At 42.0% G+C, this 12,257-nt stretch overlaps 2 protein-coding genes across 21 annotated transcripts in view; one reads left to right on the top strand and one right to left on the bottom strand.

Annotated features, from left to right (window-relative positions):
• COMMD1 (copper metabolism domain containing 1) overlaps positions 1-12,257 on the top strand; it is a 960,866-nt gene that overhangs the window by 660,150 nt on the left and 288,459 nt on the right. The window contains exon 1 of one of the 17 annotated variants that reach the window (XM_050753525.1): positions 3,575-3,578. The exons of the other annotated variants lie outside the window; for them this stretch is intronic. The gene's annotated coding sequence lies outside the window, so the exon portion shown is untranslated. Of the gene's footprint in view, positions 1-3,574; positions 3,579-12,257 lie in introns of those variants that run through there. 17 annotated transcript variants of the gene reach the window in all.
• The window catches only part of FAM161A (FAM161 centrosomal protein A), a 30,831-nt gene that overhangs the window by 8,742 nt on the left and 9,832 nt on the right, over positions 1-12,257 (bottom strand). For 3 of the 4 annotated variants that reach the window (XM_050753480.1, XM_050753484.1, XM_050753485.1), the window contains exons 2-5: positions 8,597-8,835; positions 5,896-7,056; positions 5,034-5,201; positions 2,530-2,629 (exon numbers count right to left, since the gene is read on the bottom strand). In XM_050753480.1, the coding sequence (XP_050609437.1) occupies positions 2,530-2,629; positions 5,034-5,201; positions 5,896-7,056; positions 8,597-8,835 (1,668 nt within the window). The remainder of the gene's footprint in view (positions 1-2,529; positions 2,630-5,033; positions 5,202-5,895; positions 7,057-8,596; positions 8,836-12,257) is intronic. The other variant, XM_050753481.1, reaches the window with a different exon arrangement.

The raw sequence follows: 12,257 nt of genomic DNA, 5'->3' as shown, positions 1-12,257 counted from the left end.
CTAAAAAATACAAAAAACTAGCCGGGCGAGGTGGCGGGCGCCTATAGTCCCAGCTACTCGGGAGGCTGAGGCAGGAGAATGGCGTGAACCCGGGAGGCGGAGCTTGCAGTGAGCTGAGATCCGGCCACTGCACTCCAGCCCGGGCTACAGAGCGAGACTCCGTCTCAAAAAAAAAAAAAAAAAAAAAAAAAAAAAAAAGAACAGTTGAAAGAATGTTACTGAACAATACCCACTAGGAAGGCTGTAACAAAAAGACAGGCAAAAGCTAGGTGCAGCGGCTCACGCCTATAATCCCATCAACTTGGGAGGTGGAGGTGGGAAGATCACTTGAGGCCAGGAGTTCAAGACCAGCCTGGGCAATACAGTGAGATCCAGTCTCTACAAAAAATAAAATTAGCTGGGCATGATGATGTGGGCCTTTGTCTCAGCTACTAGGGATGCTGATACTGGGAATCATCTGAGTCCAGGAGTTCAAGGTTACAGTGAGATTGTACTGCTGCACCGGCTTGGGCAACAGAGTGAGACCCTGTCTCTAAAAATAGTTTTTTATAAAAACCAGACAGACAATAACAAGTGCTGGTGCTATTCACAACAGCAAAGACATGGTATCAATCCAGCCCATCAGCAGTGGATTGGATACAGAAAATATGTTACACATATACCACAGAATACTACACAGCCATAAAAAAGAATGAAATCATGTCCTCTGCAACAACATGGATGCAGCTGGAAGCCATTATCCTAAGCAAACTAAAGCAGAAACAGAAAACCAAACACCACATGTTCTCACTTACAAGTGGAACTAAACACTGGGTACACATGGAAATAAAGATGGGAACAACAGACACTGGAGAATGTAAGAGGGAGAGTGGAGGCAGGAGGGCAAGGGTTGAAAAACTACGTATTGGGTACTATGCTCATTACGTGGGTGATGAGTTCAATCATACCCCAAACCCCAGCTCACACAATATACCCCCCCATTTTTTTTTTTTTTTTTTTTTTGAGATGGAATTTCGCTCTTGTTGCTCAGGCTGGAGTGCAATGATGCGATCTCAGCTCACTGCAACCGCCGCCTCCCAAGTTCAAGCAATTCTCCTGCCTCAGCCTCCCAAGTAGTTGGGATTACAGGCACACAAAACCATGCCCGGCTAATTTTTGTATTTTTAGTACAGATGAGGTTTCACCATGTTGGCCAGGCTGCTCTCGAACCCCTGACCTCAGGTGATCCACCTGCCTCGGCCTCCCAAAATGCTGGCTGGGATTACAGGCATGAGCCACAGCGCCTGGCATACCCTTGTAACGAACCTGCACATGTACCCCTTGAATTTAAAATAAAAGTTGAAAAAAATTAAAATAAGAAAAACCCAGAAGCAGTGTAAAAAGCAAAAACAAAAAACTTGCAGTTCAGAGCTGGAGATAATGTCTTCGGGCCAAAAGCCAATCACTTTATGATTATAATGTATAACAGCTTAAAATGATTTTTCCCCCTAAAGTTGAAATAAAGATGTTTAAAAAATCCATCCCTTAAAATGAAAGGCATTACATAAAATTATATCTAGATCAGTGAGCAAAAAGGTTATGTAACTTTGAGAGACTGTAACGTGCAGATTCACTCACAATACATGTCCACTGTCCTCACTGAGTCACTGACAAGTACAGTTCTGTAACCATGCTCATCTGTTACAGGTAAATTCTCCAACTGTCTATTGTCCAATTATAACAGCTTCACATTCACAATTTAGAACCTGCAACCTCCAGTGATTTTGTCAATTGTTAAGCCATGTCACCCATACAGATGCCTCCCCTATGGGATAAAGGAGAAGATGACCTAAAATGAACAAATCTCCCTTAAGGGAAAGATTATAAAACTGGGCGTAAACTGAGTAAACTCAGGGTCTACTGTCTGTAAGGCTAGTTTGTTTTTCTTATAGAAAGGAAGTTTTTTTAGTAATTGCAGAGAAGAGTGAATTACAAACTCACTTAAAAAAAAACTGGCAGAAATAACTCTGATTCAATTAGCCATTTTGTTTCATTTTTTTAATTCTTCAAAGACCTCCAAGTGATATCATGAAGCCTCATCTTAATATCTAACCAAGTTTGTACTGAAAAAAGACCAGCCATTAGAAAACAGCTTGCAAAATTATTTTACAAACTACTGGATTGGCATGTTATTTATCAAACTTATGTGCTTCATCAAAAAGATTCAATGTTCAGATTATTTTTTTGAGATGAGGTCTTGCTACGTTGCACAGGTTGGACCAAAACTCTTGGGCTCAAGCAATTTGCCCACCTCAGCCTCCCAAGTAGCTGGGACTACAGGTGCACACCACCACACTTGGTTAAATGCTCGGATTTAAGCAAAATTACTCATTGGCTGATATGATGAAGCCAACATAAACAGCAATAATGTATCCCAACAGTTATATAACACATAAGAAAAATGGACTGTAAATTTAGGAGCTAAAGCTGTAAAAAAAAAAAAACAACAACAACAACTGACAATAGCTCTTAAATTCCAATAAACACAACCTGAGCAACTCTTTCAAATAGCAGTGGCCTCTTTTTTAATTTTTCTTCTCTTTCTTCTAGTTCTCGTTGGTATTCTCTCATCCTTTCCTTTTCGCTCTTTCTAAAATTAAATAAAAGCAATGGAATTTTTTAAAAGATCATCTAAGAAATAAGAACTTACATATGTAACATTTAACTTATCAACCTCTACAAAGTCAATGAAAAAAAAAAAGAAATAACATTTAGCTTAGCTGACAAATCAGAAATTATGAGCACAGTTCACAGTTTACCTCGATTCCTCTTCTGTACTGGTTAATTCTCACGGAATGCAGAATAAAATCCTAGGTTCTGAGACCACACATATTATGCTCTAGGAATAGTCTGAACACTTTAATTTCTGAAATCCCCAAGGCATACATATGTTAAGGGACTTCAAACTGACCTGAAGAGATGAATGAAAGCCCTCTTGTCTCATTTATAAGTGTATAAAACCAAAAACATTTTGGAACAAATCAGCTATCTTCTCTGTAAGGAATTTCTTCCGAAAACAAGACCTTGCTCTTATTTATTATTTTATTGTTGTTATTTGTTTTTTGTTTTGAGACAGAGTCTCATTCTGTTGATCAGGCTGGCACAGTGGCACCATCTCAGCTCACTGCAACCTCCACCTCCTGGGTTCATGCAATTCTCATGCCTCAGCCTTCTGAGTAGCTGAGATTACAGGCGTGCACCGCCATGCCTGGCTAATTTTCTGTATTTTTAGTAGAGACGAGGGTTTCACCATGTTGGCCAGGCTGGTCTCGAACTCCTGACCTCAGGTGATTTGCCTGTCTCGGCCTTTCCAAGTGCTGGGATTACAGGCATGAGCCATCGCGTCCGGCCTATTATTTTTGAGACAGGTTCTTGCTCTGCTGCGCAGGCTGGAGTGCAGTGGCACAATCATGGCTGACTGCAGCTTCAACTTCCTGGGCTCAGATGATCCTCCCACCTTAGCCTCTCGAGTAGGTGGGACTACAGGTGCATGCCACCACACCTGGCTAATGTTTTAAAATTTTTTGTAGAAATGGGGGTCTTATTATGTTTACCAGGCTGGTCTCAAACTCCTGGGTTCAAGCAATCTTCCTGCCTTGGATTCCCAAGGTGCTGGGATTATAGATGTGAGCCATGGCATCCAGCCTTTGCTGTTATTTTTTTCCCCCTAAATAAGATCTCCTACAGGTTAGTGGCAAAGTTAATTCAATGGGAGCAAGTCAAAGGAGAAATAAAGCGCATGGAAACATAACATAAAGAGAAACAGGAACCAAAATATATAAATTTACCGTAAGTGTTCTCACTATTTGGGCAAGATCCTATAATAAATTAAACTACACAATTTAATTGCTACCAAGATAATAAAATTAATGGATTGGGGAAAACAATTATACTTCCAAATAATTAGGCTTAATTATACACAAGTTGGGGTTATGAAAAAGCTATCGTCCGGGTACGGTGGCTCACGCCTGTAATCCCAGCATTTTGGGAGGCCGAGGTTGGCGGATCACCTGAGGTCAGGAGTTTGAGACCAGCCTGGCCAACATGGTAAAACCACATCTCTACTAAAAAAAAAAAACATTAGCTGGGCGTGGTGGTGAGTGCCTGTAATCCCAGCTACTCTGTAGGCTGAGGCAGGAGAATCGCTTGATCTCCTGGGCGATCCAGCCTGGGCGACAGAGCAAGACTGTCTCAAAAAAAAAAAAAGCTATTAATAGTTTACTTCCTGAGGGTAAGTAATCTATTTCTAAGAAACATTATGCTCAAGTTAACCAAATTAAGCTCCCTTTGTCAATGGATTAATGCTAAATTATAAAAGAATACTCATTGTAATTAAAAGCACATATGTATATTTAGAAATCAGATTAAAAAGTAATAAATCATATTACTTACCTGGCTTTGAGGGAGATATTTTCCTACTTAAACATCAACATTTTTATGTGCAACATCTGGAACACTGGTTTTCAAACTTTGTACTGCAGAATTCTAGTGAAGGGGTTCTAAGGATTCTGTGAATATTTTTATTTTTATATTGAAATTAACAAAATGCAACACATACTACTAAACATTAACATATGTGCTAATGAACACATCCCATAATGGATGTTTAATGTGTTAATTTGTGCTATCAGATTTCATCCAAACCTTAGAACAAAGCTCTTTGATATATCAGTTTACTGCAATCAAAAATAATATAAAGAACAAGATTAGATACTGGTATAAGATTATAACTATTAACTAAGGCCACAATAGAAAATGTTTGTATTCCTCAACATAGCTTCATGGTTCTTACCATGAAAGTGAGTATATATGTTGATTCTCACCATGAGGTGAGTGTGTGTGTGCTGAACATAAGTAACTGATGACAATTTAAATCCATAAGCTAAAACACTAATGCCATTTTCAATCTGCTCATATTTTACTATCTACTGATTAAAAAAAAAAAGAAAGTTTGAAAACCAGTGGTCTGGAGGTTCAAGATTTTTTTATGATACCTGAGACATTTTACTCTGGATTTAGATATTTGAGCTAAACTTTGATGTGAGTCATAAGCCTTAGCCCGGGTTGTCAGGAGTTTCTGCAATTCTTTCATTCTTTGCTTCTGTTTAGTTAGGATCCGATTTCTCTCTTCTTCCAACATTTTCTTTTCCTCAAGTGATCTCCTGAGGGTAACAAACTAAGGCTTAATCCACTTTAAGCCAATGCGAATGTTGTTTAGCAAAGATTCAACATGGGATAATTTGAATTTTGATAATTCAAAATTTGAAAAAAGGCAACCCTTTGAAAAGGATCTGACGTGTAAAACTAGAAATCTTTATTTATTTATTTATTTATTTTTTGAGACGGAGTCTCGCTCTGTCGCTGAGGCTGGAGTGCCACGGCGCGATCTTGCCACTGCAAGCTCTGCCTCCTGGATTCAAGCGATTCTCCTGCCTCAGCCTCCTGAGTAGCTGGGATTACAGGCACCTGCCACATGCCCAGCTAATTTTTTGTATTTTTAGTAGAGATGGGGTTTCACTATCTTGGCCAGGCTGGTCTTGAACTCCTAACCTTGTGATCCACCCACCTCGGCCTCCCAAAGCACTGGGATTACAGGTGTGAGCCACTGCACCTGGCCAGGTAAAACTAGAAATCTTAAGACTAATATTTTCTAATCCCCCAAAATTTATAAAATGAAAAATACATTCATTTCTTAGAATACTCTCTGACAAAATGTCATATATTATATAGTAAAATATTTTATAGATACAATAATAATTTCTAAGTATTTTCAAATTCACCAACATAAACTCCACAGAGCTACATACACTCATCTGGTAACCCTGAGTCAGTCAGTACTGTGTCTTAGTTACTTACCTTACAGCTTGTTCTCGTCCTCTGGAAGACACCGTGGGCACTGGAGGGTTGTAGTTACAAGGCACAGGCTTTACACCTGCACGTCTTACTGGAGACTTACGCCTTGGAGACAAATAAGGCCAACGTGTTTCTTTTAACTTTTCTTCATCTGCTTCGATGTCTGCCAAAATTTTTTCTCTTTTAATAGATGCATGTGGAGATGCATGAAGATCAAATGGTTTACACACCGTTAAGAGTTTTGGAGACTTGTGTTCTGAGAGGTGTTTCTGATATCTCTCAGGAAGGTCCTCAAAATCAGGAGTCTGGCACCTAACCTTGTGTTTACACTTCAACTTTACAGCCTGTTCGGGACACCTGGGGTTCCTGCGTCCCCAAGCTGACCTACAAGGCAGAGGAGATGAGTTCTGTAAACGCTCCTGGGCTCTCAGCTGCGTCCTAAGGTTTCGATAGAGCTCTTCTTCTTTTAACTTGTCATTGGTAGTTGAACCATAAGTAGATCGAGGAATGGGTCTGGCTTTAAATCGATTTGTTTTCTTTTTAGACTTAAAAAAGTCTCTCAGCTGCTTTTCCTGGGCTGCTCGCTTCTGTTCCTCCCTTGCTATAAATTTAAATGGCTTTTGTGAGGCCAAAAGAGCTTCTTTATTTTTCTCCTTCAGAGACCTTCTCCGTTCTTCTTTTTGCTTGACTAAATCATGGTAAAGGGGGAGAAAGACAGATGCAGGAACTGGATTGGCTCGGAATTTCTTCTTACACTCTGGATCCTCTTCTTGTTTTTTGAGCAGTTTATCTACCATTTCAATATCTGATTTAGATTTCATGGACTCTTCTTTTTTCTTCTGTTCTCTTATCATCATTTGAAAAGGCTCCGGTACTGTAATCGTGGGCACCCATTCTTTTCGTTTCTTCCTTGTTTTCTCAGCTGTGTGGAAGCCAGTATCTTTACAGCGAATATAATCTTCAACACAAAAGTCTTTCCACATGTTGTTGATAAGCTCCTTAGCATAGGCCATCATTCTGTTTTCCCTAGCATACTCTTTTTCTAGGTTGGGTAACTCTTCTTCAGAGGAGGACACATACAAGGAGGAAGACTGGCCTAAATCAGGCTCTGAAAATGATGTCATTAATGAGACAGGGTGATAGGAGTTCTTTTCTGACACAGATCTAAATGAGAAGAATAACTATGTTATACTTTCAGTTGTATGTGACCAAATATAAAAATTAAGAGTTACATATTTTCTTTTCTTTTTTTTTGTCTGAGACAGAATCTCACTCTGTTGCCCTGGCTGGGGTGCAGTGGCCTGATCTTAGCTCACTGCAACCTCCGCCACCCGGGTTGATTCTCCTGTCTCAGCCTCCCGAGTAGCTGGGACTACAGGCATGTGCCACCGTGCCCAGCTAATTTTTTGTATTTTTAGTAGAGATGGGGTTTCACCATGTTACCCAGGATGGTCTCAATCTCCTGACCTCATGATCTGCCTGCCTCCGCCTCCCAAAGTGCTGAGATTACAGGCGTGAGTCACTGCGCCCAGTGAAGAGTTACATTTCTAAGATCAGGGTATAATCAGAAGAGAGGAGCTGGACAGGGCTTGTAAGAATTATCACTTTTATTTGGAACAGAGCTGGGAGATGCCCATACCTTATCTACTTTGACTTCTTCATTTTACAGAGAAGGAACCTGAGATGGCAGAGGCTCCTTGTGACAAACCTCTATTAAATTCTCCCCACAATTTCCAGAGTCACAGTTCTGAAGCATAGATCTGATCATGTCATTCTCCTGCTTGAAACTTTTTGATAATTCCTCACTGCTACAAAGTCAAGCCTAGATTACAAGCCCTTTGAGACTGGCACCTATCTTTTCAGTCTTACTCCTCACCACTGGCTACCCCAGTCTCCATTCTGCATTCATATCCAGTCCTGTGAAGTTCCTCACACACGATATTATTTCTCATGCCATCTTGCCTTTGCATACATGGTTGCTGCTGGCTAGAAGACCACTACTTATACCTCCTCCAAGACTGAACTCAGATGTGACACTTCAGTGGAAAATTCTGGCCTGCATCCCTCCAAAAGCTTGGCATAACCAACTGCTTCTTCCTCTGTAACACTCTGTTACATCATGCTGTAATGCAATTTTTGGTTCTCAGCTAGTCTCTAAGCTCCTTGAGGGCATCTTGTTTTTGACTCCTCAGTGCCCAGGCATAGTCTGGCATACAGGAGACATGCAAGCATCGCTGACTGACTAGATGTGTAAGTCTCAGAAGAGGTGAATTCACAGCAGAAATGGGTCTTGAAATTGCAGACTATTTTGAAAACATAAATCACATACATGTCTCCTAGTCCTGAACTCTTTGTACTAGATCTTTAATGAGCTCATGTTAATCCACATATTATAAAGAGCTTTTAAAGTTAAACTTTTATGTTTACCATTTAAAATGGCCCAGACTAAGTATTTTGATACATGCCCTCAGTTCTATGGGTGGATCAGAGAGAAAAGACCAAATGGCCACCAAATGACCCTCAAGCAAAAGTCATCTAGTAAGCTGATAAGCCATTAAACATTTTGAAGAAAATCCTACCTCTGTATATCATTAAGAGTACAAAGGGCTACTTAAGAGAAAATATTCTGAAATAACTATGTTCTGTCCTTTTAAGGATACATTTTATTTTATACTCCACAAATAACTTTGAGTTACAAGCTTACCTGGAACCATCACTAAGAGAGGCTTCCCTGATGACCACTGGCTGAACTTCCTTTAAATGTAATTTATCCTGGTACATTTTCTCTAATTTTGCCATAGTTTCTAGGTGGGCAGCCTTCAACTCTTCTACTTTCTTGAAATACTCCTCATTAGAGTGGTGAATACCAGGAAAGTTCACAAAGTCCTCAGAGCTTATTGGTGCATGTTCATCCACCCCAGAAAAGCTGGTGTTCAAATCAGCCTGGTGCCCCCCCCCCCCCCCCCCCCCCCCCCCCCCCCCCCCCCCCCCCCCCCCCCCCCCCCCCCCCCCCCCCCCCCCCCCCCCCAGGGAGAAAACACCTGTTATATGGTGACTGGAGCTGAAAGACAAATTAAGCTGACACTGATCCAAAATGCTGCTTCCTAAAGAGTCCACCTAGTTAGGTTATACGTTAATTATGGGTTATGCATATAGAATGAGTTACAGGTTATTTGTGTGTACATTTTCCCCAGTGATATTTTAAGAACAAGAGGGAGCGAGACCAAACTGTCAGAAAATAAATGTTATTTAATCCATTTGATAAAGGATGGTTAGATTCCCAGATCAACCAACAAAAGGTATAACAGGATAGAACCCAACAATTGTTTACAAAGTATTTCTATAAGGAGCCTCCTGAGTTGTAAGTTTTTTTTTGTTTTGTTTTTTTGAGACAGAGTCTCGCTCTGTCGCCCAGGCTGGAGTGCAGTGGCGCCATCATGGCTCACTGCAAGCTCCGCCTCCACGGTTCACACCATTCTCCTGCCTCAGCCTCCCGAGTAGCTGGGACTACAGGCGCCCGCCACCGCACCTGGCTAATTTTGTGTATTTTTAGTAGAGACGGGGTTTCACTGTGTTAGCCAGGTTGGTCTCGATTTCCTGACCTCGTGATTCACCCGCCTCAGCCTCCCAAAGTGCTGGGATTACAGGAGTGAGCCACCGCGCCCGGCTTGAGTTGTAAGTCTTTTTTTTTTTTTTTTTTTTTTTTGAGACGGAGTCTCGCTGTGTCTCCCAGGCTGGAGTGCAGTGGCGTGATCTCGGCTCACTGCAACCTCCGCCTCCCGGGTTCACGCCATTCTCCCGCCTCAGCCTCCCAAGTAGCTGAGACTACAGGCGCCCGCCACCACGCCCGGCTAGTTTTTTGTATTTTTAGTAGAGACGGGGTTTCACCATGTTAGCCAGGATAGTCTCGATCTCCTGACCTCGTGATCCACCCGCCTCGGCCTCCCAAAGTGCTGGGATTACAGGCTTGAGCCACCGCGCCCGGCCGAGTTGTAAGTCTTAACTGAGATGAAGAGGAACACAGTTCTTCCTGCTGCAAACCAGGCAACCACAGCCCAATGCTCTCCCTTCAGCTGCGCTTCTGAAGTGTGCCTCCAAGGACTGCCAGTGAGAGAAGGCAGGGAAATAAAGGGAATGGAGGCGGGGACAAAGTTCTCAGTGGCTTATCAAGGAGCCAGGGAGAAGCCCTCCTCACAGTGGGGCAAGACCTTGGGAGGGAGTAAGAGGACATGGGAGGGGGTAGGAGGGATTTTCAGGGCAGCTGCTCCTGTGGGCACAAAAGCAGTAGCTCCCATGGGTGACAGGGACTTTGGGATGACAACAAAGCAGAGAAGAAAAAATGGTGTAATTATTCAACACACAGATCATGTTTAGAAGGGTCTGACTGGCCTTTCTCCCTCACTCCCTTTACATACTTTTCAGGTTTTTTTTTTTTTTTTTTTTTTTTTCTGAGACAGAGTCTCACTCTGTCACCCAGACTGGAGTGCAGTGGTGTGATCTCGGCTCACTGCAACCTCTGCCTTCTCCTGCCTCAGTCTCCCGAGTAGCTGGGATTACAGGTGCCCACCACCATGCCCAGCTAATTTTTGTATTTTAGTAGAGATGGGGTTTCACCATGTTAGCCAGGCTGGTCTCGGACTCCTGACCTCAGGTGATCCACTCACCTCAGCCTCTCAAAGTGCTGGGATTACAGGTGTGAGTCACTGTGCCCTACCCTTTCAGTTCTTTTAATTGAAGCAATTAAAGAGATAAAACCCCATTTTCTCTATAAATATACAATTTTTATTATTTTTCAGTTGAGAAACAGTTGAAATTATTTATGATACTATGCATAAAAGACTGCCAACCACGGTTTTAAATTTAGTCTACTGTCTGGAACAGATGCAAAATGAAAAAATTTGCTACAGAAAATTATAGATCCAATCTGATAAGACTCTAGAAAATAAATCTGTTTAGCTTCTCTCAAAAGAAAAATTCAGAAGAGTCAATTATAAATAGTAGTTATAGATGTGGTGTTTTTGTTTCCCATTGGAGGCTTCTCAGAAGATATGGTGTTTTTTTAATGGGCTAAAATCAGTGTATAAGAGGACAATGTTGTACTATTTGGGGTAACTTAGAGAAAACAAGTTTTAAAAAATCAGTCTTCAGGGGCCAGGCGCGGTAGCTCATGCCTGTAATCCCAGCACTTTGGGAGGCCGAGGCAGGTGGTTCATGAGGTCAGGAGATGGAGACCATCCCGGCTAACACGGTAAAACCTCATCTCCACTAAAAATACAAAAAATCAGCTGGGCGTGGTGGCGGGCGCCTGTAGTCCCAGTTACTCGGGAGGCTGAGGCAGAAGAATGGCGTGAACCCGGGAGGCAGAGCTTGCAGTGAGCCAAGATCGTGCCACTGCACTCCAGCCTGGGGCAACAGAGCAAGACTCTGTCTCCAAAAAAAAAAAAAATCAGTCTTCAATAGAACTTATATGTAGAAATTTGCTACTAACAACTCTATGAATCAGAACTGCTTTAAGTATGTCAAACAATTCAATTAAGAGAATTCTCTGATATCTTCTGCTGTTTCTGTATGTGCTTCTCACCATAAACTTCTTACCTGTAGGATGACTACTTTGTGAATTTCCTCATTCATTAAATATTTGGGGGCTATCTTGCAATCAGCTAGCTGCTAAAAGGTATGTCAGTTTCTTTTAAACTCTACCTTTGAGGCCAGGTGCAGTGGCTGACACCTACAATCCCAGCACTTTGGGAGGCCGAGGCAGCCAGATCACTTGAGGTCAGGAGTTTGAGACCAGCCTGGCCAACATGGTGAAACTTGTCTCTACTAAAAATACAAAAATTAGCCGGGCATGGTGGCACGTGCCTGTAGTCCCAGCTACTCAGGAGGCTGAGGCAGGAGAGTCACTTGAACCCAGGAGGTGGAGGTTGCAGTGAGCCAAGATCGTACCACAGCACTCCAGTTTAGGTGACAGAGCAAGACTCCGTCTCACTTAAAACAAACAAACAAACAAACAAAACTCTACCTTTGAGAAGTTTCCAGCTAGCTTAGGAAGGGACATGTATATAAATAATTGACAGATGACTTAGAACGAGACAGAACACCTGATTCCTGCCCACAAGTTACTTCCAGCTAAGTAGGGAGGCAGATGTACATCACAATGTCAGATACTAAGAGACAGAGGCACAATTCACAGAGGTGAGTCAAACTAGAGACATATGGTTGGATGAGGACAAAGTTTGCCAGATCAGGGAGGCAGTGAAAAAGGAATAAATAAATCCGAGGCATAGTGCTAGAACATCCATCACCAGGAAACACGTGGATAAATATGTCTGGAGACCTGGTGAGAAGGCTGGGCTGGAAAGCAG

This window comes from Macaca thibetana, chromosome 13 (assembly GCF_024542745.1).
Source record: "Macaca thibetana thibetana isolate TM-01 chromosome 13, ASM2454274v1, whole genome shotgun sequence".
NCBI classification, from domain to species: Eukaryota; Metazoa; Chordata; class Mammalia; order Primates; family Cercopithecidae; genus Macaca; species Macaca thibetana.
This window is presented reverse-complemented; position numbering and strand designations above follow the sequence as displayed.